This window comes from Lynx rufus, unplaced genomic scaffold (assembly GCF_022079265.1).
Source record: "Lynx rufus isolate CCGP_SWC_20201006 ecotype Redwood Valley unplaced genomic scaffold, mLynRuf1.p SCAF_13, whole genome shotgun sequence".
NCBI classification, from domain to species: Eukaryota; Metazoa; Chordata; class Mammalia; order Carnivora; family Felidae; genus Lynx; species Lynx rufus.
In genome coordinates this window covers 26807278-26832059 of record NW_025814827.1, presented here as the reverse complement: position 1 = coordinate 26832059, position 24782 = coordinate 26807278, and the positions used below count along the sequence as shown (strand labels likewise).

Below are 24782 nucleotides of genomic sequence, written 5' to 3'. Positions count from 1 at the left end.
AAGGAGCAAATCAGTGCTCTTCAGGGAGCCCCATGATTTACCCAACTTCGTATTGCAGAGCCTACTCCAGTGCCCTAGTAATTACATGGGTTCAGTGAGCATTATTCACGGAAATCTTTAGCTACAGTAGATTCCATATGCTATCCCCATTCTTGGAATATGCCATCCCTTAGTGATGGGGACTTTTAAAAATTATTTAATTAATATTATCATACTCCTTCGTGTTCTCAGTTCTCACTTATCACACCATAATACAATTATTTATATCTCTGTCTCAACCTCTTCATGCTGAGCTTCTTGATTGTGAGTAAATGTCTTTTTTTCTTTATATCTTTGCATCCTACAGAGTGTCTACCATGTCATAGGCATGCAGTGCATAGTGAACTCAAAAAGATCTGCAGGGTGGCCCTTGATTCAGCTTGATGATGCTTGAAGCTACAGTTTGGGAGGAAAGGAGGTGATGACGACCCCCATATTGTCCATGGACTACAGGAGGGTTTCCTGATTCGAAGTCTTCCTCTACCAATAGAAGCTTTGGAGAGACATTTTCCTTATAGATAAGAGTTAGACCCCCTCAGCTTAGATGACCTTTAATGTGGATGTCTTACCTTTGCACATCCTTCTGTCTTCTCTAAGAACATATCCAGCAGGACATTTGCATTCATATGATCCATAAGTGTTTACACACCGGAAAGCACAGAGGAGAGGATTCTGGGCACACTCATTTATATCTGCAGCAGAAGGTAGCATCAAAATAATGGGTCAGTGGCATCAACCAAAAAAACAAAATCTATTTTTATCAAAAGGTGAAATGTTGCATTGTCATCAACGTGGATGCACCAAGCAATCTTTGGTTTTCAGAGAATCATAAAATGAGTTGGTTATTTTATAATTGGTATAGGCAGAGTGATCATGTATCCTAGTGCTCCTAGCACAGTCCCAGTTCAGGCTTATTGTCCTGGTATAATTACCAGTGTTATTTAGATTAAGAATTATACACAGAGGGAGCTTTTCTGAAATGCTGGTTTTGAAGCCTTAAGTTGACCATTTGCCATTCCCTAAAGTCACATAGGATGGGGATCAGCTTACTCCATTCAGTCAAAACAGCTGTCAAGTCAACTGCAGTCAGAACAAAAGCAGACCCATCCAATATCATTAACCACCTCCCCTTCCCCATATAAAAGAGGCTCCTGTAAAATAACAGTGATTCTTGTGCCCAAGCAAATGGTGTTCTGAATAATTTTACACATATGGAGATGCTAAGTTTACACTGATGGCTGTGACAGCCTTAAATAGGCTTTACTATTAATAGATAAAAGTGGTTTTTACAGATTTCATTGTTTGGAACCATCAGAATGTGTTTTGCAAAAGCAGGTCAAAACAGACCATCTTGATTATCATGTTTCTTTCTAAGTCTAATGATACTGAGAACATCAGTGAGACCCCAGATCATATTTAGTCATAGCCTTTAAAGATTCACCAACAACTATGACAGTGGTATTGACAGGTCATATCTCTGATGAAGAGCTCACTTTCATACCATTTTTACTGTCTACCTTCACCTTCATTCACTTCTGTGACCAGTGGTTCTTGACTTGAGAGTGTATCAGAAATTACCTGGAAGGCTGCGAGGCTTCACTCTTCAAGTTTCTGATTCAAGAGGTCTGGGAGGAGGCCTGAAAAACTGTATTTCTGACAAGTTCCCAGGTGATGCTGATGTGGCTGATCCAGGGATCACCCTTTGAGACCCACTGTGCTAGACATTCCCTCTCATTCCCTTCTCTCCATGCATCTATCCTACTAGACACTGGAAGATGCTTACAGGGTATCGGCAACCTCTTTTGCTGTGATTGCCCCCAGATGGCCACAGGATGTTGGTGGCTATGTCAGTATGCAGATATGAGTAGAAAGGAAAAAAGAAAAAAGAAAGGGAGCATGGGAGATAAAGGAAAAAAAGGAAGGGGAAAATGGAAAATAGAAGGTAGCAAACAAGACAGGAGTCATATCCAAATACTAGCAGTGGGGAGACACCAACAGGAGCTCTGCATGATAGGCAGCATAACTGGTGCCACGAACCACCTCCACCTTTTTCAGGAGAAGTGACGGTTTGGCCCATCAGGCCAGATGTTCTTTATTCTGCACACCCTGGGTGGGATTTAATATCAAGGACCATAATCAGCCAGCTATTGTCTCCATGATCAGAAGATGTAACCAACTATTCTGCAAAGAGGTTTACCTTCGCAAGTCATCATTGGACCAGGCTCAAATCCCTCCTCACAGGTGCATTCAAAACCACCAATCACATTCTTGCAGGTGCCATTTCCACAGGGATTGCCCACAGAACATTCATCAGTATCTGCAAGTGACCAAGAGTGTATTCAAAATATGACAAATGAAGAAAAAAATAGGCTTGGACTCAAATGATACGTTTCACCCTATCAGAGTACTTTGATCTGTAGCATCTTGTTTTATTCTCATTCTGTCTTTGCAAGAAAGGAGTGCACATGTCTTATCTCCTCAGATTTATAGCTGTGAAATTTCACCTGCTAAGTAACAGTGGCACTAACAGTGACAGTATCTGGGCTTCCAGCCCTCATAGTGCTTTTCTCTGTGAGCTTCTCCAGCTTCCTGTATTATGAAGAGGTAAACCTACTGGGAATAGATGCTCAAAGGGTTAAAACAAGGCTTCTCTCACAAGTCAAAAGTTTTCACTTAAATAAACCTAGAAATATATCTCCAGTTTGGCCTTACATTACATCATTCTCTAAGAAGCCTTAAACATGATGGAGTTTTGCCAGATATAAAATAGAAGACTACGCTTACACAAAGCAAGAGACCAGAGGTTAAGCAAAATTAATACACTGGATAAAATCAAGATTCACACAGATTTTTTGTTGATTCTGTTGAAACCAGATGGTTTACGTTAGGCAGAAGAAAAGCTACAAAGAAATATGTTTAGGGTATGATCTCTGTAAACAACTGTGGAGAGAGAACAAGTCTTACCAAGGAGCTCTAAAAAATATATATGCTTCCCAACCCATCCACCTACAATACTGGCTGTTCTTCTGACACATCTTGTGAGGAGAATGTCTTCCTCTGGGAAAGGGAACTTGTTGAGAAATAACATTGTTATTTTAGCTATCTAGGACACGGAATAGTAATGGACTGCCATCAGGGTTACATTTCATGTTGGGTTCTGAGTCAAAAAGAAAAGGCAAGAAGGTGTGGTAGAGAGACCTGGGTGAGCAGGCTCATCTGTCACGCACAGAGAAGCACTAACTCAAGATTCCAAAGAGAAAACATTGACAACTTTGCTTTTGTTCTGCTATGAAATTGCATTTCACTGTCCAGAATATTACATCTCTTTCAAGTGAATAAAAATCACAGTATCATAGATTTTTAGAGCTGCAGGGTAAATGGAAATAAGTTAGTCTATCTGCATAACATTACATTCTAAGGCCTAGGAAGAGTAAGGAACTTGTTTACGCTTCGGAGGCCACAGCTTTGGGGGAAGTCCTCATGCCCTGATTCTTGTATGGAAAGAACGCTTTCTAATGTACACAAACATTCAGCATTTATGCTGTTATTAATTCAGATTAAATTGAACTGCTTTGGATTTTTTTAGAGACCTAGACATCATACTTGGATTCAATTTTGAGTTGGTATGGATTAAGAGCTCAAAGGTCAGACATAGGAGCCATTCTCTGAAATTTTAATAAGAGAGTAAAAACAAGAGGAGTTTATGCTGTGTACATAGCCTTTCACGTTACTAAATGTAATAAAATCTGGATAAATTTTGTATTTTACATATTGAGAGAATACAATTATGATCATCAACAATCTTTTTTAAATTAAAAGAATACGTTATAATGTTTTCCTTTCCAACTATCTCTTCAGATGTGTCCAGTGTCTTCCCCATTAGACTATAAGGAAGGACCATGTTGGCTTGGGTCACTGCTGTAGCCATAGAGCCTAGCACAGTGCTGGACACATGGGGTACTCAGCTAGTATTGCTAGATGAATGCTGCATGAATGAATGGACAAAACCTATTTCTGTCCCAATCTTGGTACTTATTCTTCCTAGCAGGAATGCTAACTGGCGTAATTTCTAATTTGTAAAATCCTTATGGAAGAAACCGATTTATTACTCACCTACACATTCATTCCCTTCCAGGATGTAACCAAAGGGACACTCGCAGCGATAGGAGCCATCCGTATTGATGCACTGCCCATGTTTACAGACATCTGGTTCTTTGCACTCATCCATATCTTAAGTAAAGGATTAAAAAAAAGTGAATAACAAGGTACCTTTTTCTTTTCTTTTTTTTCTTTTAATGTTTGTTTATTTTATTTTTGAGAGAGAGTGAGCCAGAGAATCCCAAGCAGGCTCCGTGCTATCAGCACAGAGCCCGATGCAAGGCTAACTCACAAACCATGAGATCATGACCTGAGCTAAAATCAAGAGTTGGAGGCCTAACTGACTGAGCCACCCAGGCACCCCCAAGGTACCTTTTTCTGAACACAAAGGTAAATTATAATCATTTCACTGTCTAACCAATGAAATATCTAATATTGCAATATCATGTTACCATATAATACAATAATACAATTGGTATCTAAATCAAAAGACAAAAATTAGAGCTTTATTTCCCAAGATAAATGTGGAGAAAAAAGAACAGCTGGAGAAAGGGCAGGGAAGAGGCTGGTTAAGAATATTAAAAAGTGCTGAGAATCCAGTGCAGGCCACTTACCAACTGCTGAATCATCAGGCCCCACAATGATGCCGCTTCCATAGGGACAGATCTGGCGGAAGGCCTCTGTGGTAGAGATGAACGCTCGTTAGTAGACAAATTGCAACTAGCTACAGGCTGTTCCCGAAGCAGTGAGTGATGGCCAGATTGCCACAGGCTGCATGTATCAGGAAACAACCGAACGAGAAAAGCCCAGATATCAGAGCAAGTGAACAAGGCTCCCAGTGCCTACCACTTGCCCTGATTCATAGCACATTTCAGAAGGAAACAACTACCCAGCTCTTGAGTTAAAATCATCTTAATGAATATTTTGGGTAGACTTACAGTTAAATTAAATTGTCTTATTTTCCTGAAGGGCTACACCCGGTATTTCTCATTTCACAGCCAGGCTGCCGTATGAATAGCAAAAAAAAGAGAAGTGCAGATGGTAGACATACCATCAGGTTCAGTGGGGCACAGCTCACAGGGATCACCCCAACCTTCTCCCTTCAAGGCACAGCAGCATTCCTGTTTGGAGTGATTTCTGGATTTGGGTGATGAACATTTTCCTCCTTCAAACTTCGCATAACAGTAGCTCATTCGCAAATCTGCAGCATAAATCCAGGAGACCCTTTAGATGCTTTCCTACTACATCGTTACTGTATAATAGTGAATGAGAAACAATCCATCTTGTTAAATTGTTCTTTTCATTACAATAGTAATACTCCATAACATAAGTGACTATAACAGTAATTGAGCTCAGATCTTTAAAGTCATAGGTAACCTTCGTAGTGAGATCTGATGAGTACATCCATGCGACTTTCACTTTGTTATTTCTCATTTTAGCCAATTTTCCAAAATAACTTGATGTGAATAACAAACTCCAACACTATCACATTTCAAAGCTGACATCATCAGTGACTTCCGGGTGGGGACATTAAGAAGTGGAATAATTCACAAGACCCCTCCCTCCATTGACAGATGTGCTTACATGTGTTTTGGGTAATATTTAGTGAGCATACTAAATTAAGGTAGGCCTCCCAGTTCTGGTACTTACTATGCTCTCACACCAGGTTGTTTATTCTGGGTCCCCTCAGCCAAAATAAAACCAAATAAACCAAAATAAAACCCCTGATTCCAAGCACAGAACAAATAAAGATGTGGCAATTTTGTGGACTGGCAATAATACGACAATAATGATCATTCACTGAAGCAGCTATTGATGTAGTTGCTATTTACAAAACGCCATGTGGGGCTTTATGCGGATTTTATACACACACACACACACACACACACACACACGATACAGAAGGTTGTTTAGCTCAACAGAGAGGGATGGTGAAGAGGAGGGTAGGGAGATGGGTAGATAGGAGGGAGAATAATTTTTCTTTCAAAGAATACATTTCTTTAATATCGGTTATTTTTTGGTGACTCCAACATGGAAGATGGGATCTAGTTGCTACAAACTTCTCCAGCATTGCTTGACATAATTTTGGAAACTGACTTTTCCATTTCTTATAGAGCAAATTGGGTGGCTCTAAAAAGTGAGCTCATCCAGAAGCCTGGAGTTTGTCCCCTCAAATTTGACATCCAAAGCTTTATAGACTCCCCTCTAGTTACATGGAGGCTAAAATCTGCAGGTTTTAAGGAAATGCTTTCACATCCATTTTGTGGAATTGCCACTTCTTTATGTGTGATCAGGTATGCTCTCTCCTGTCACTGTTTTTCAACCCCAGGCAGCATATTATTAACAGCCACCTATGCATTTCTGTTAAGACAATTTCTCAGCTTTTATTTCGTGACAAAGGAGACAGTGTAAGAATAATTGAGTTGCCAAAGATCGTATCAGAAAAATTTTCATGAATTAAAGTAAAAATATCAATCAATCAAACATATATACCAGGCTTTGGTAAGTCTAATTCAGTTGGCCTCCCCAGTGAACTTCTTCAACCAACTCTTCCAGATACATTTTCTCGCTAATTTTTACTCCACCTCCAGATTGGTTACAGCTAGACCTAAGAGGTATCTTTCAGTGAATCTTCTGAAGATCAAGAGCACTAAAAGCCAGTCTTTGCCCTGAGACATGCCTGCCCTCCAAATATTCGCTTTGCTGAGAAGTTTCAAGATTTAACGAATATAGTTTCTCTAATGACACCTTTTGATTCGCTTTATTCTTCAAGTTCATTGTCACATACAATGTTTCGTGTTTATTATTTATACCTACAACTGTCTTAAGGTATCGTTTAGTGACTATTCACAAAAATGTCTCAATGAATATATTAAAACTTAATTGTCTCTGTTGTCTTCCACCTTAAAATGCTTCTGTTAAACCTAGATATTTCCTTTCATTTATCATTAAATAAATTAATTAAATAAATTAAATAAATCCATAAATCAGCCCTGTCTCGCCAGCATCACTTTACCATCCCACCTCCAGAAAAAGAGAAAAACCTCGCCATTACGCAGGCTCAAACACACGAAGTTGAAGCTCAAACTGTAAAGTGAACTTTGTTAAGTGGGAGTGGTCCCTTTATATCTGTGGCCTTCAAGTGCCAAGATCTGTTGACCTGAGTCTTATCACAATTGTTCCTTCAAAAACATTATCTGTTGCTCTGTGGAATTTTCTCATTTCATGGGCAATAGAAGCCTGACTCCTAATTTGTCATCTTATAAGTAAAACCCAGCTCTTAACTCCCTGGCTTCAGCAAAATTTGTGTCCTGTGGGAGATTTACATCTGCTTTTGGTGATTCTCTAGATTTGGTTTATTAATCAAAGGTGCCTTGCATTGGGAAAGAGAGCTATGCTTGCCCACACACTTTAACTAGGACTCACTAGGATGCCTGTTTACCAGTCCATCTGCAAAGAGCCCTTAATGACCTTTGAAATTTCATCAGAACTACAAAAGTCACTTTCCCTGCTTGCATTCCTCAGGTCTGGCTCTGCCTCTTGGAGCTGAGCATGTGGCAAGGCTGCTCACAGCTGGGCTGATTCTTCCTGCAGCGTTAGCCTCCTCTGTGACAGGCCAGTGCAAATTGAATTAATAGCCTATGAGTTTCCTCTGGCCTGCCACATCGGCAGATTCACACCTGGTTTCTCACTGCTTTCTTTCCAAACTTGGGCCAAGCCAAAGGCACACAAAAACAAGGGAGTAGGACTTAGAATTTATCTGGCTGGTCTGTACCATAACAGAATATCTGCTAGAATCAACTATCACCCCACCCACAAGCCTGAAATCCATGTGGGCTTCTGACAGCCACCTATGAGATCAAATCAGAGAAGTCTCAATTCCCCCTTCACACTTCTAAATATTGGCTAACAAAAGGGCTAGTTGAAAGGTGAAAAGTTCATCAAGAGTCCATGAAAGACTCAGAAACTAACAAAACTTTGTTACGTATTTAGTACGATTGGTTGGCCGGGTATTATTATGGTTGTTTAAAATGAGGAAATTGAGCGTCCCAAAGATCCAATGACTTGTTTAGGCTACAGAGGGCGAAGCTGAGACCAAAACCCAATTTTTGGAATCTGAAATGATATCCCTTACCTCTTGTTTAGTAATATGGAAGCAAAACATAAAAAATAACCAAGAAGAAAAACCTGAATAAAAGAACAAACAACAACAAAACTCTGAGGTGGAGGGGAGAAATAAGTGTGCATGGGGCTTTTTGTTCTAAATTCATTAAACTAGTATGTATAAATGGATAGACACACACCATTGCATTTTTTACTACGAGCTAAACAGTTTTCTGAGATATAATATAATATCCTGTGTTATGCTTAAGTTCAGGCTTCCTTTTTTTAAGTTCACAAATATTACTCCTGAAAACAGATGATGTCCCAGCAAGAATCCCGGTCAGTTCAAGTTTGTTTTCTTAGAAAACTTGTGATATGAGGGATGGGCACTATATCCTGAAAGCACGTGGATTAATCTGCATTTTTTGGACTGAAAGTTTAGAGTCTGGGCCACATTTATGCAAAGTCACCTCTTCTGAGGCAGAGACCATGTAGCTGAACTTCCCCCAGGCTTTGCAGTATTCAGTGGCTCATGGCTGATCCCCCACTGAGTGACCTATCAGCATCCGTGTTCTTAGAGGGAGAGACAGGTTCAAGTGCCAGGGCAGTTGTTGTACAAGCAACCATAACTTGATGGATGAGTTTTCAACTTTAAAAGTAAAAATGAACTTTCTGACATATGGTAATCATTAGACCTCTGAGTGAATGAAAGCTCTCCATCTTCTCTTTCACAAAGAATCAAAGCTTTGCCATGTTTAAGAAAGTGAAACCACAACAAATAAACACAGAGTAATGAAAGTCTAAAGCCTTCAAAGGCAGTTACCTTGGCACCTTCTTCCAGTGGAGGACAAGGAGAATCCATCTGGACACAGACATTTGAAGCTGCCTTCAGTGTTACTGCATGTGCCCAAGGCACAAATTTCTGGCTCTTCAACACACTCATCAATATCTAAAAGAATTAACATGTGTCAAAGCCAAAACACAATGGAGACATCATCAGATACCAAATGCAAAGTGTGGAAGTACAAAGTACAACTCTTCCAATAAGGATTTTTCCTGTATCATCATGCTGAGTGGACCTCTAGGCTGTGATATCTTTTTAAAAATTAATCTTGAAAGTTCTTATTGTAAAAATGGAATCTGCAAGTGCCTTCTAAGGGATACATTAAGAAATATTCCTTACCCAGACTGAGTTTCCTGGCCAATTAGAAAAGGTAATTTCCTACCACCCTAAGCTAGAAAAGAAGCAAGAAACTCCAGAGTCACCACAACACAATTTTAATTGTGACAATGAGTCAGTGAGAGATCTAGACCTTTGAACTAAACACTTATTCCCTCCATCCATTCACAGTGCTTTTCCCAATACTCCATGCTATTAGGAAAACTATGAATTTAACAAGAATACTAACACTCATGACAATAATTATGTAAAGTATAAACTAAAGATACCGCAGAAGATGAGGTCCCTTTCATTTGCAGATTAATTTTTCTCAAAACACAAATGTCTTTCTTGTATAGGCTATAGTTTTTCTTTTGTCATATAGATAACAGGAAGTTGATGCACTTATAATTGTGACATACTTCCTTTAGCATATTAACATACCTTAGCACTAGGAAGGGTTGATTAAAGGTGGCCTACAGTGATGTTTGAATAGCTTGGGTAACTATATGCTCTGGTTTTCCTAGGAAAGGCCTAGTTATGCCTGTTGTCCTGGCCTTGTTATTAACAGACCCCTCCTTAAAACTGTCTTGGTTTGGTCAATGAATTACATGATCATCCCATGTTTGGGAAAAGTGTGGCCACTCTTTCCAACAGACTTACCCATCTTTTCCCCTGACTTTCAGCTGGAATTTGTAGTAAAATAGAGGTAAGTCTTGATTCTGAGCCATGCTATTTTTATTGATACTTTTTTTCCCAACAAAACATGTATCTTTTATATCATGGGGCTCTTTATTTTTGCATTTGTGCAAAGAGTTCTACACCTACATCAGAATGTATTCCTATTATACAAGTTCCTTCCCATGAGGTCCCACTAAGGGGAAGTTGGGAAATTAATTCCATTATCTTGACTTAATATTGTAAATACCACACAATAGGTATTCTCAAAATGTGCAGCTCAAAGTCATGATCTTCCTGTTCAGTGAAAAACCAGTCTCTTCATCACTCTATGTTATTACGTTGCCTTTATAATTAATTACATCACATTGCTTGTGGTATATCAACGAATCTGAGCTGCTGCTGACTGAATGACTCCATTCCCATGTTCCCACTACTCTCACATCCAACCGTTTCTTAAAAGAAAAGCCAACTTCTGTAAAAATGCTCGAGTATTTCTTTTGGTTGTTGTTTTTGTCATTGCCAATAGGATTCTTTCTCTTATAGTAGAAATTAACCTGTAGGTGATGACTTCATAAGGATAGGGACAAAGATGGTAGAATGGGTACATTACTAAGTATTTGGGAAGTCATTTTTCTTTCTATACATTTCCATTCTGTTCATCTTAGGGGAGTTTTGCATTGATCATGGAGTAGTTGATCTTTATTTAGTGAAAGTAAAATAACACATAATAATTTGCATTTAGGCATAATTTGTTTCCATTTAGAATATTATCACTTGACTATGATGTAAACTGGGTATATGATAAAATTTCTCCATGATATTAAAAGTGGAGAAATGGAGAAAATTCTTACTCATTATGGATGAGATACAGACCTATTTAAACTTGGGAGCATGAACTAGGTGACTTCTTAAAAATCCTTTTAGCCCAGTTATTTATGAAGTTCTAGCAATTAATGCCCTTCATTTAATTCAATGACATATGAATTGAAGAATGCAGTACTATAAAATTTGCTGAGAATTTATTTGTAGTAACACATTTCCACTGCTGTATAGGTCAAACAACGTAGATAAATTATATAGCCATAATCATCCAACCTTGAATGTGGTCACTTAAAGATTTTAGCTGAAATCATGAAGCTATTTTTAGTTGCAACCTACTGATACTTAAAAACATGAAAACCAGGGTGTTTTACAAGATGCCTAAAAGCACCCTGGAAAAGAGTCAGGGTCATATGAGCACTCATAGGCACAGGGCAAAACAGTGTCATCAGATATCAGCATGAGAATTAGATGTTCCTGCCTCATCAGCTGAGTGTGAGAACATAAGCCACACCCTTTGCTCTTGGATTTTTTTCTGATAAAGTGCAAAATGAAGACACCAGCACACCATCACAAAAATGGACTTTGAGAATGCCAGTGCAGTAACCAATACTGTTCACTTCCAAACATGGATAGCCCTCTCCCTCCTACCTTCACACTTGTCATTCTGTAGACTGTACCCAGGTGGACAAATGCACCTGTAGGACCCATCCAAGTTTTGACAGGTGCCTGGTGCACATTTTCCAGGTTCTAGAAGACATTCGTTGATATCTGCAAAGAAAAGGGAGAAAGAAAGAAGAGGTTCCCACTGGCATGATTTCCATCAAGCAATTAAAATTCCAAGAAACTGGAATCAAATCAAAGAAATACATAAAACTAATATGGAGAAAAATTAATGAGTCAATAAAAAGAAGCTTTATCAGCTTTCAGAAGTGTGCAGAACAACTATATTTTATGTGACTTATCACAAATTAAATATTTCCAGAAAAATGTAGCTTGTGAAAAGTTAATGGGTATGAAGATTTTTGAGAGCACTCAAAAGATTATAGAAGAGATTTCTACAAAGCTGTTTTAAAGAAAATAAATATAAGAAAGCAAATGACAAGTGTTTATGGAACAATTTAGCTTTCTGTGAAATTTAACAATTTAACTATTTTCTGTAATTACAATAACTTAATTTTAAAACATAATAGGGAAGTGTGTTATAGATATCACACACACACACACACACACACACACACACACACAGAGTCAACACACACACACACACAGAGTCAACAGGTAGGATTGGTGTAATTCCACTCTGATTTTTTTTTTCTCTCCAGCCTTCTGAAGGAAGGATGTTGACAGAGACTGCAGGATTCTTTGGTCTCAGAGAACATACTTTGGAATCTCTTTCTGAAATTCTGAGGCAGCACTCACCCACACAGGTCCTTCCATCTGGAGCCACCTCATAGCCTTCATTGCACTGACACTGGAAGGACCCCACTGTATTGATGCACTGGCCATTTCTGCAAAGGTTCCCATTTCCAGTTGCACATTCATCAACATCTGCCAAAAAAATACCCTTTGATATATTCCAAAGAAAATGTCATAATTCCAGCAATGATCAAAACCTTTAAAGGGAAAAATACTTATTTGAAATTTCAGAGGCTTTTGCTGGCTCAGCCAAACATGAAAAATTCCAATAAATATCTAGTTTGTAACAATACACCTGGCTTTACTCACCTATTAAAACCTAACAAGACTACGCTGTTCTATTAATTACAGATTGATAATTTATATTAGAACTTTATATGAGTTTCACCTTGATCTTCCTCTAGGTTTCATTTTTAAAAGCTAAAACTGAATTACTAACACACAATACAACTGATGGTATTATTAATTTTTCTCATAATTAGAAGTATATAAAATTAGCCTCTAGCAACAATACAAAATTTGGATCATTATTCTCACTTATTAATAACATAGCATGTTTTATAAGGAGGATTTTATAGATTTAATAATTGACTTTTTAAAAGTTTTATTTATTTTTGTAATTTCTACATCCCACATGAGGCTGGAACTCGCAACCCCACCATCAAGATTCCCAGGCTCTTCTGACTGAGCCAGCCAGGCGTGCCCCCCCAATAACTAACTTATTTTAAGAGAGTCTATAGCGCAACATTGAGACAAATGGGTCCACGTTATTCCTGAATTATGTAATTTCTATACAAAGTATCACTTTTATGTGTTTTAAGATGTAATCAATTCATTTAAAAATGTATTTAATTCACAGCACAGTGTATATAAAATTATAGCTGCTGATGAGCACTTACATAAAAGTCATGGCAGTCATTACTCTAGTTGACATTTAATTAGCACCTTATTTTGACAAATCCTTTAACCAATTGTTGCTACATAAGAGGGCATATATTTCAGAAAACAAAATCGCTTCCTGGAGAGGCTGCTAATTACGAAGAGCATATATTAAACGCACTTCCTACGTGAGGCACTGATTTGCATACGCACCTATACAGTCGTTGTTGTGGGAGAGGATGAAACCATGGTTGCAGCGACAGTTGAAGGAACCGATCGTGTTGCGGCAAGTTCCATTCCCACAGGCGTCTCGCTCACACTCATTTATGTCTAGTAGGAACAAAGGCCGTAGAGAAACGTGGTCGTTAACAGAAGAGGTGAGTGGTTGCCTGGGATTAAAGGGCATGGTGAGGTTCACAAAGCATCAGGTGTAGGCTAAGAACTTCTTGATGTTGGTATTGGTTCCAGCAGTGGCCGCTCCCCATGAGCAACCAGCAAGAGCCGAGGACCTAAACCTTGGGAATAAACCGTCTCCTGGGCTGGCATGTGAAAGGAGGCAAGCTAAGGACATGAGAACTGGACAAGAACTATTTTACTCTATTTACTTCTAGAATTCTCCACCCTTGCCACTTTTCTCAAATATTTTCACTTGGAAATGGAAAATTCTGAGCGCATCTGGGTCTTGATTTGCTGCCACCTTTGGCAAACTTCAGCCTTTAAGATTCTCACTCTAGTTTACCAAAAAGCAGTGAGTCACCTGACATTACCCTGAAATCAGCAACAAAATAAATGAGCTTTCTAACTCACCTGATATTTTAGACACCTTTTCCTTCTTCCCAGTCCACTCCTAAAGACCTATGATCACTCCCACTACTGGTGCCTAAACTCACTCTTCTAAAGTATCCCAATGTGATACCTCTTCTGATACATTCTTGTGTTATTATTTGTCTTTTTATTGGTCTGTGACTTTTCTCTTTGACTATTCTGTAAAGCTGTTTGGGCATCTTTTATGTCTGAGCATTGTGCCACAACAGCTAACGTCTTTCTTATAGAGCAGGTGTACATTATATTAAGGAGGAAATAAAGAATCAAAACAAAAGAGAGTTGATATTGCTGGTATTGCAGGAGTGAGGCAGAAGGAGGGGGGCGAGGGCAAAGGGGAGGAGGCTCTGGGACTGGAAGACAACACCTCAGGTTAGCCAAAGGCAGTGTTTAGAGTTACAATTTCCTTTCCTTTCAAATTTTGGACATGAAGATAAGTTATCGGTGATCCTAAACCAGAAAGCTATTGCTGACCCCAAAGTGATCCAATATGTGTGTGTCTGTGGTTGAAGACTGCATCCACGTGAGTCACCCTGCCAGCAATCAAGGGCTGCTGCTTTGATTCATTTTTAGCCAAACTAGCGACATTTTTCTGTAGGGCAGGTTCTTCGGTAGAGGGTTCCAGATAAATCAGATGCAGGTGTCACTGCTATGCAGGGATTAGCTTTCCAGGGACGAGCAGGGCTGATTACACTCCTTTAGTATAAAACTTGTCATCTGCTCTGAAGAAGACAAGACTTTGTAAGAAGGTTCCCTAATGGATGAACCCAATTATAGTGAAAGGTAAGCTCTTTAAACATTACTCTATTGATTCTTCTTTTTTCAGTTGTGAAACTGATTCATGTTCATGAATCATCCTTAATGGATATTGCTTTAAAGTATAAAAAGGAAGGAAAAGAGAGAAAGTGATTGATTAATACTTGGAATTTATTCTAAATCAGCATCCTGACTCAGCACTGAAACCAAGCGGGAAGAGATTTATTTAAAGTCTTGAGCTCTTTTCCCCTAGAAAAATGTGGGGTCTTTTTTTTGCCTTTATAGGATCTACAAATTTGCCTCTGAGGATACGGTAGAAACCATGGACCCTTCTCAAAAAATGCTCATATTCAAACACTCAAAAGCTGCACTCTATTCCAATAAGGCAAACCCATAGACTTAATAAAATAATAGGCTATTAACATTAATAAAAAGTATTTTTTGTCTTAATATCTTTCTGTTTTTCCTTTAGTCAAAAGTTTTTCTGACCTGGCAGCCAAATGAATATCAAGGAAGAGGTTTACTGTGTTCAGATTGCCAAAGATTAAATACCAAAGGATGTTAATGCTACACACCAACTTGTGTTTTCATTTTATAAATGGCAAAATTAATACTGAAGGTTTAGTATCAATTTTTATATATATTCAGATGCAAATGAATTTTTTGATAGGATAGAAGTTAAAAATAAAATGATAATCACGTACTCACCCAAACACATGGTTTGATCAGCATTTGTTTTAAAACCGGTGTGGCAAAGGCAATAAAAACTTCCAACTGTGTCAATACACTGTCCATGGCTGCATATGTTGGGGATTTCTTGGCATTCATTGCGATCTGTAGATAAAAAGCATCGTAAGTATCTTAGGTAGAGTTAGGGGACAAAACTGCATTAAGTAACTTACTTCTAGATATCACGCTCAGGATTAATCCTAGCTCTAAACCAAGCCAGTAAAACAGATACTGGCATTATATATATATATATATATATATATATATATATATATATATATATATATATATTTTTTTTTTTTTTTTTACCTCAAAATCAGTTAAAACTAATGCTCTTTTACTGGGCACATTCAGAGTATGTTAACAATACATGAGGCGATGAAAAAAAATGTTCTGAAAGATGAGAAAAATTAGAAGTAGAATAGGGAAGAAGAAACCAAGCCGGGAGATAATCTGTTTGATAATTTGCCCATGCAGTATCACAGACCGTGGAATGAATTAAGTATTTTGTCTAGTCAAGATTTGGTGTCTCAAGTCATGGACCCTTCATAGCTTCCCTTGGAAATATATATCAAAGTCAAACAAATCCCATTGCTAAGATAGGTTTTCTTGATGGACAACCCACACTGTCCTTTGTTTAGCTTTCAGTTCATTGTTTTGTCTTACTCCTATAACTTTTTTTTCCATCTTAACCAAGTCTTCATGTCTACACATGGCTCCTTTTAGCACTTGACAATCTTAATGATGTTTCTTTTTATTCATATTCATTCAAGGGAATGCCCTGTCATCTTGCTTCTGCCAGTGTTTAAGCCCTGAATTATATTTCTCATCAACTGAATCTTTGTTGCCCTCCTGAAATCTGATGATCTGGGGCGGGGAGGGGGCGAAGGGGGCAGAATTTATTATATGAATCTACAAATGACGTGATTACATGCCTACTTAGGTCTCTAATTTTTAAAGCTCTCAAAATTCTATGTTTAGGGCACAGGTCATCTGAAGAGCCCTGTATCATCCTGGTTGTCCTACTGTCATAAAAGAGAGCAAACAGCCAGAATGCCAACTATAGTATAGATTCTGTAGAGCACAGTGACACCCTGCTTCCAGTTAAATAATGCAAACTTGCTGTTGGCCTGTCTTGCCTACTGAGAAGACAGCAACCGGAAATGGACACTTTTTGCCACACAGAGCAGTTGTGCTCATACCAGAAGAGAAGATATCCCATCTATTTCCTGTGCTCAGGCTGCCATTGTTACGACTACCTCCTTCCAATTATAGAACATTACAGCTGATGAATCACCATACAATTTAAAAGTCTTAAGTGAGCTTGAATATATCATCTTAATGGAGAAACTGGGATACCCGTAGCTTAGGAACTATTGCTCGCCTACCTAGAAATGCTTGTTAACCTAGTAAGTTATGATTATTCCCATTGGAGAAAACAGACTTAAAAAGGAGCAAACTGTTAAAAGACATTTTAAAAGATTTTAAAAGATATAAATGAAGATGATTCCTGAGTGAAGTCTTCAACCCTAGAGGCTGAATAATTGCAAAACTCAAGTACGTTCCCTTCTGAAGATTCCAACGAGTGAGGAAAAGTGAGCTTGGCTACAAATGACACTCATTCATAGCACTTATCATTGGTTAGCGCTGGATGAGTTTTATTTGTGCTAATGTTCTACAAGAAAATATGGCAGGGCTTAAGCCCTAGCAGGCCATGGTTGGACGCCCTGTCTTGATGTATAAATAGCTTGTCCCACTTCTTGCCTGAGCGTGAAATGGTGTGAAACGACACGTTCTGTATTATCAGCAGTTCTTTATTTTGATTGGAATTATTTTGCCCAGTTTCAAAGACATATAAATTAAGAGCAAAATGCAGGGAAATGCTATAAATGCCAAGTTACACTAGGGTATTGTGACTCATATCAGAGACGTCCCATTTTTCCTGTCCTATTTTTTTAATACATGGGTAACAACCGCTTTGTTGACAAAATGCTAAACACTTGCACATGTTCCTTTAAACCCAACAAAACAAGCCTTGATTCTCAAAGTGAGTTTTTGTTCTGCTATTACACCCTCTTCCCACCAAGGTCTAATGAAACAATGCAAAATACCCTACAGAGAGCGGTGCACTTCCTACCACTTAATCGCTGGTAGGCAAGGAAATCCAAGGAAAATTTGACCATGTTCCCTTGTGTTGTTTCATTCACAAATGCATAAAATATCCAGGAAACTCCTTGGGAAATGAACCACAGCAAAACAACACATTCTTCCTGACCTCCATGCTAAATATACAATGATTTACAATTACTCAAAAACTCACATGAAAATGATTCTGAGGTATAATTTTGCTTCTGTGCTGGAACACTGGTGTTTTAATTTTGGTGCCACTGGCTAGAAGATGCCGTCAGATACTTAAAACTTGACCATCCATATGTGCTAACATGCTCATCCTTCTTACTTTTACCACATCCTTGACAAAAGTAAGCCATGAAATAACCTAACCTCTAGGGGACAGTTTCTCATTTTACTGTAGGTGACTTATGGCTAATAAAAGGCTGTTAATGTTTGCTGCCCTCAGTTCTGTAAGATGTTTAGGAGGGTAAGTGGTGCTGTTGGTTCTTTTTGTTCATGCAGGTTAATCTAACTCAGCTCAGGAGAGGTTTGCTATAGAATTGGGGTGTGTGGCTAGAATGGTGGCAACCTCCCACCCTAAGGGGGATCATGTGAAAGGAAAAAAACAAATATCTGTCTCTGAGTACTGGTTAGGGGACTGTGTGCATGTGTGTGTGTGTGTGTGTGTGTGTGTATTTGAGGGAGGGGGTGTTTGGAGCAGGGCAGCAGATGAGCCAATCTGAAATCTATGTATGCACATGATATATGTCTCATTTTGGAAACATCACATCTCTAAGGGTTTAGAAATTTCAACAGTTTTCCTTTTTTGCTGGCCTCGTGACTGCAACTCAGCAGTGTAAACCATAACTCAGGTGTTCTTCAAGTTAACCTTCTCAAAAAAATCCAGATGTCTGAAGCCTGCTGGAGATGGCGTGCTGGCGGGCCCACCCAGCCAGTGGAGAGCCACTTACCGTTGCACTGCCCTGTGGAGGTGAAGCGGTAGCCTGGCTTGCAGTCACAGCGGTAGCTGCCCGCGGTGTTGATGCACTCGGCATTGCGCTGGCACACAGGGCCGTTCTGACACTCGTCAATATCTCCAAGCAGAAGAGAATTTAATTAGAAGGAGGACAGAATGTGGGGCAAGTCAACAAAGGCTCTCACTTAAAATAGATTTCTATTTTCTTATTTTGATCAGTTCCATGGAACAGATAGTGGAAGACTTTTAAGACTTCTTTTCTAATTTTTCCACGTTTTTGATATTTTTTGTAAATGCAAGTACTTGGTTTATGACCACATGTGGATTCTAATGATGCTTGTGTATAAAAGAAAAGTTATACACTCAGCTGCTAGGACCAGCGCTTGGCAGAGTATAAACTGAATATCCTAGAAAATGTTGCATTTGCTCAAAGCCCCAGGGTTTTACGATTCATCGGGTTGCTTCGCCTTCGTATACATAGGGATCACTTGGGATCTTGTTGAAAAGCAGATTCTGATTCAGCATGTCTGGAGAATGGCTGGAGATTCTGCATTTCCAATAAGCCCGCAAGTGATACTGGTGCTCCTGATTCACAGGCAGTGCCTTGCACTTCAGGGCTGTAGGGGCTCCGGCTTAAATTACTGCCACATGGCAGTCAAATCAAGGAAACTTAATATGAGAGGCTGCACATAAAACTACTGACAACAACCCAACTCTCACTATCAAAGAAAAGAATAAATGGATACTCTGTGCTTCAGAGCTTTGACTATACTCAGGGGGGTTGTTTGCCTTTTTTTTTTTTTTTAATCAGGTAGCTAATATAGTTCAAATTCATGACATTATGAAAGTTCTCCATAGTCCAGGATATGCCTTGGGGCAAAATACATGTTCCCTGCCCCTGCTCCTATGAAACAATCTAACTCAGGTTAAGTCCAATAAAGGGAATAGCCTGGAACACAGATGGGAGCTGGCTCTTAGCACCAGTATTAGGGTTTTACAAAAAAGTGGACTCAGCCCAAGAAGTCCTTGGTGTATGCTTGTGTGGCGGGAAAACCTCAGCACTTACTGTCAGTCAGTGGGAGTTTCTGCCTAATGTGGGGTGGGGTGGCGTGTGCCTCTCTGGGTAACAGATACAGGGCAGAAGTATGCCTGCCTTGGGTTCCAATGGAACCAAGACCAGCACCACTCTCCCAGCAGGTCTGCCCTTGTCCTTAAGAGGGTACAGAAAGCTAGAAGGTAGCCAATCATTGGAAAAGTCAAATGGCATCACAGACAGGCATTTCTGTGAGGCATCAGATGCCGAGCATCGGATTATATGCATATTTGGGGAGAACAGATGCATGAGTATTCCCTAAATACTTCTGGAATCCATTCCAATTTCAGGGTTATGGAGGCATGTATTAAATCAACCTTCATTTTCTGATTCTGAGAGCTAAGAGTGTGCTGGGAAGCAGCTGACCCCGGAATAAACATTCACCCTGAGAATGGATATTCTGTGAGATGGACACCAAAAGTTGGAGTGCTTTGTAATCTCAATATCCACTGAGTACTACCCTGACAGCAAAGTGTTTTTACATTGGTACAGCTGTAGGCTTTCAATCTCATATGGACAGTAAGGTCTGGGTTAACTTGGCCATCATGGGTGACCATGCCTAAGGGTTTGGGATCTCTGAATAGAAGAGAACAAGAGAGGCCCCAAGAAGGTGGCAGGCATCCTAGCCATTTATGAAAGGGGGAAGACTGGCTATGAGGAAGGCAGGCTACTTTACCATCATCAGCTCCTCTGCTGTGGGCTCCTTTCTTTTCTCCTGCATCATGCTTCCTCTCCGGAACACCTTATCCTTGATGGCCTTCCAAAGCACAGGGGCTAGTGCCAAGGTCTGAGATGACTATTTCCTAAGGAAGGTTCTGAACGGCTATCACCCCATTTACCCCTCTCCGGGAGGCAGTAACATGTGCCCACCTGGCCATAGTAGCTAAAAGCCTGGTGAAGAGAATTTAACAAGCATGTGCTTAGGGCCATAACTTTACTCATGGTCTGTAAGTTGTCCCTAGTCTATGGGAAAAAAAAGGTTTTTTAACATTAAAATACTGACATATGTGCTCTCATACATGCTCTAAGGGGTAATAATCCTTTCTGACAAGAACAAAAATTCTGCAAGAGGCCCCAAGGTTAAGTATTAAATAGACAATTATTCCAGCTACCCTAGGGCACATGGTATATTTAATAACCAGCAATGTCCCTTTTACTAAAATGTGAAAGTACACTATCTTCCCCAGATGTAGGGGAATATGAAGTGTTGTGAGGAATGCACGGCATCACAGTACATGCACATGGCAAGGGGAGGTAATGTGAAAATGAAAAAAGTACCACTTGCACACATGCCAACATTCTTCATATAAAATCAAATTTGCTGTTCTTGCCATTTGGAATTCTCTCATGCATTTGGAATATTTGCATTAACCTTGTTTTCACTTGGGAGTAGCACAGGCTCCGTTTCGAAGGGAACACTAATTTTGAGATTCAAGTAAAGATGACCGCCCACCACTCCTGCTCACTTTTAAGCAATGAGAAACAAAAGCAATCTATGCGACACACCCAGGAACTCAAGGGTTCTTATATCAGCTGGGAAATCTAATATATTGTGTATAGGATGGGGCTGGGGAGTGCACGTCCTGCTTTTTCCACGGGGACTTAGGGAAGTTTTTCCATGAAAAAATGATGTTCCACATGGTGCCCTACACTATTGCTAGAGCTTGATGGATTGCTGAAATTCCAATGTTGTGAAATTGGCCAAGTGTGTGTGCGTAAGTAGCTTGTCAGTTGGCTCATTCCTGGACATGATATAGTGACATCACTTACCTTCACAAACCAACAACTTGTCATTATAGAAAAAGCCCACTGGACATTCACATCTGAAGCTGCCAACCATGTTGATACACACTCCGTTTTCACAGACCCCTGGGATCTCCCGGCATTCATCAATATCTGAAAACAGAGCAGCCACACATGAGTGACAGCACGGCACTGAGAGTCGGCAGCTTCTAACTCCATGTTCTACATAAGGTCCACAATGAAAAAAGAGAAAGTGCATGGGTGTGTGGGTGTGTGGGTGTGTTGGTGGGTATGTGTGTGTTGGGGTGGTGACAGTGGAAAGGGGGGACATCAGTTGATATCAAATTGAAATAACTAAACTGCTTTCAGACACTCATGTGTCTATCTGGATTTAGTATCTTTTTGGTTTTGTTCTGAAACAAACCAGGTAGGCGCCATCTTGGTATCCCCTGGGCACTATGCACTGGGTGAACAGAATAAAGTGACAGCTGAGAATAAACGGCCACTCTACCCAAAGTGTGTGGTGGTGTTTGGCCAGAATGGGAAAGGAGAGCTGGTGAAGAACAGAGGAGCTTATGGTCACAGCCAGCTCTGATCTTTCAGATTCCCCTTCAACATCCCCTTCCTCTTTCACATGGTTTTGAAAAGGAGGTACATTAGGTCTGGGGCTGTGAGCCAGGCCCATGCTGACTGTGGGGGCCAGCACCGAGAAGGGCTATAGCCACAGACTGTGGTTTCCTAAGGCCAGGGGCTGGGGCTGGCTATAACTCCACTGTGTTACCAGCCCCTACCATGCTGTCTGATCAATGGTAAGCACCAATTAAAATTTGGTAAATTAAGAACCAGTATCTGGAAGTTGGGACCGGTGAGCATTAAAACAGGATCCAAGCAGGAGTGACAGCAGAGCCACAACGCAGGCTGTGAGAGCAGGGCTGGCCAGCTGGTGAGGTGGCCTTGTGGGCAGGTCTCACCTCCTCACCAGCCTGGTGGTCCAATCTCTTTCTGACCTGCTCTCAACTCCCAACCATTCAGTGTCTTCTAGGATAATAACAGTAAGAGTGTTAGTAGTGTCTCACTTGCTATGTACCTGGCATATTTCTCAACATTCAACCTGGATTTACTCACTGAATCATTACAGCCACTCTACGAGATGGTCTCCAGGTACTGTGACAACTGTCACTATGCAGATGATGGAACTGAGGCCAAACCAGCAGAAGGAACTTGCCAAAGACCACAAAGCTAATAAGAGGCAGAGTCAGGATTTGACACGAGGAATCCGCTAACAGGCTATCCTACCTCCCTCGGGCTTTTGCACGTCACAGTCAACAATCTTCACAAAACCACAATCAAATTACTTGTTATCCTGGAGGGCCCTTCCGCCACTGCTTGGTGGAATTTCACAAAGTGCTTCAGAAGCTGGGAAGGGATGTAAAGCTTTGGTCTTTCCAACCCACTAGGTTTGTGTTACCTCGCCGTTGAGACACTTCCGTTTACATACGATAGTCAGGAGCCTCTGCAAGGACTCTGTTTGCCTAAGTCGTAAGAAGGGCCACAGTTGTGGAGCTTACAAGAGACACCGCGATTTCAGAATAATCATACTCTAAAGCCAACCTGCTTTGAAGAAGTTTGACAGACCACAGGTTTATTTTAGATCCTTTTCTAAAGGGTTTGATTTTGTTCAAAGGAAAAATAATCTCTTTAATGGAAAAAAACAACTTAGAGTATATTGCTATTTTGAACGCAGGTGATTATGTTTTTGGATTTTTCACATATTTGCCATTCACGTTCTTAAAAGGCTATGCAAAGTAACATCACAACTGTGAATGATCAGCAAACAAAAAGATAATTCAGACGACATTCTTTTATTATTTAAAATTTGAGACATTATGTTCACGTTCATTTATTTTAAATATACGTGATGTATTATCAAGTTTAACAATAATAGACTGGGTCAAATTTCTAGCCATTGTTAGGCATAAAATAGCAAAAGGATATATTAAAAATTGTATTTTCTTTTCCTGTCTGGATTTCATTTGAACTTCAACTTGGAGAAGTTTATATTTTAAGACAAGATTAATAAACTTGCTATAGTTTTAACCCCATACGAATGGGTTCTATATGCCAACAATCTTAAGACCTTTCAGAAGGAGAGTATAAAGCTCAAATAAAACAAAGTTTCTCAGTCATCTAAATATTTTGTCATGGTGGAATTTGGTAACATTAAGTATATTGCTAACTATCACATTTCCAGCTTTCAAGAGCTCGAGGCAAAGCAAGCTGTGAGTCAGGACTGGATTTGGGTCCCAGCTCTGTTATTAATTAGCTAGGTGACCTCGGCCGAGTCCCTTCCCCTCTCTGGGCCCCTGTCCCCTCAACTGTAAAGCAGTGTGTTTGAACTGGATGATGTCTGAGATGTCTCCAGCTCAACTAGTAGACGACGTTGGTGCTGTTTCCAGTCTTTTGCCTGCTGCCAACCTCGGAGGGCAGGCCTTGCTGGGGGACATGCCTGGTCTGTCCGTGGAGAGTCATTATTATTAAAGACCACTTATCTTTGGATCGGAGATTCTAGGGAGATGAAAAGATCTGTTTTGGGAAGGGGAAAAACAAAGCAGCGAGGGCCAGGTGTTTCATGCCAATGTCATTTAGCAGTTTTTCTTTCCAAACCATGAAGTTTCTTTGGACGTTGACTAGACTGTTGAGCCATATGGATTTGGCACTAAGAGAACCAGGCTGATTGCTGGACCAGACCCTTGTTTTCTTAAACAAGGTCATTGGAAAGGCTGATGTGGATTTCAGTTTACTTATGAGGAAGAAGGTGGAACAAAGCGAGTGGTGATGTTTGCTACTAGACACAACTGCTCGGACTTAAGACGGGCATCTGAGGATGCATATAAATCACACTGGGGAAAAACTCTGAGAATGCAATAGCTTTCCATCTATTTTTATGTTATTTTCTTTTAAACCACAAAGGCATTGCCTCCATTGGCCGAATGCTGTGCAAGACTTCGGAATCTTGCACAAGCATCTCGAGCACTGCAGTGGTCTCTGCTCCAGTTACCAGATGGGGCCTCCGAGAGGAGTGGCCTCTTTTTTTTTTTTTTATTTTATTGCACATCTGAAATTCCCAAAGCGGATAACCTGAGGAGAATCCATGTGAGATAAAACGGATCCCCTAAAGTGCTTTATGTGTACAACCCACACATAAAGATTGGTATGAAAAGTCATATTAAACTCATGTCATAGTCAGAAGGAAAGATTGGGAATTATAGTCAAAGCAAACGTCAACTGGCCCTACTCCCAGAATCTCTCCCTTTGTTGATGCCTAGGGTTGGTTTAACTAAGCTTGATTGTAA

General features: G+C 39.9%; 1 protein-coding gene across 1 annotated transcript in view; it reads right to left on the bottom strand.

The window, feature by feature from the left end:
• FBN1 (fibrillin 1) overlaps positions 1-24782 on the bottom strand; it is a 233001-nt gene that overhangs the window by 20907 nt on the left and 187312 nt on the right. The window contains exons 43-54 of the mRNA XM_047074460.1: positions 21457-21582; positions 18589-18711; positions 15485-15610; positions 13412-13528; positions 12323-12451; positions 11552-11671; positions 9065-9190; positions 5189-5338; positions 4752-4817; positions 4153-4269; positions 2237-2356; positions 609-731 (exon numbers count right to left, since the gene is read on the bottom strand). Of these exons, the coding sequence (XP_046930416.1) occupies positions 609-731; positions 2237-2356; positions 4153-4269; positions 4752-4817; positions 5189-5338; positions 9065-9190; positions 11552-11671; positions 12323-12451; positions 13412-13528; positions 15485-15610; positions 18589-18711; positions 21457-21582 (1443 nt within the window). The remainder of the gene's footprint in view (positions 1-608; positions 732-2236; positions 2357-4152; positions 4270-4751; positions 4818-5188; positions 5339-9064; positions 9191-11551; positions 11672-12322; positions 12452-13411; positions 13529-15484; positions 15611-18588; positions 18712-21456; positions 21583-24782) is intronic.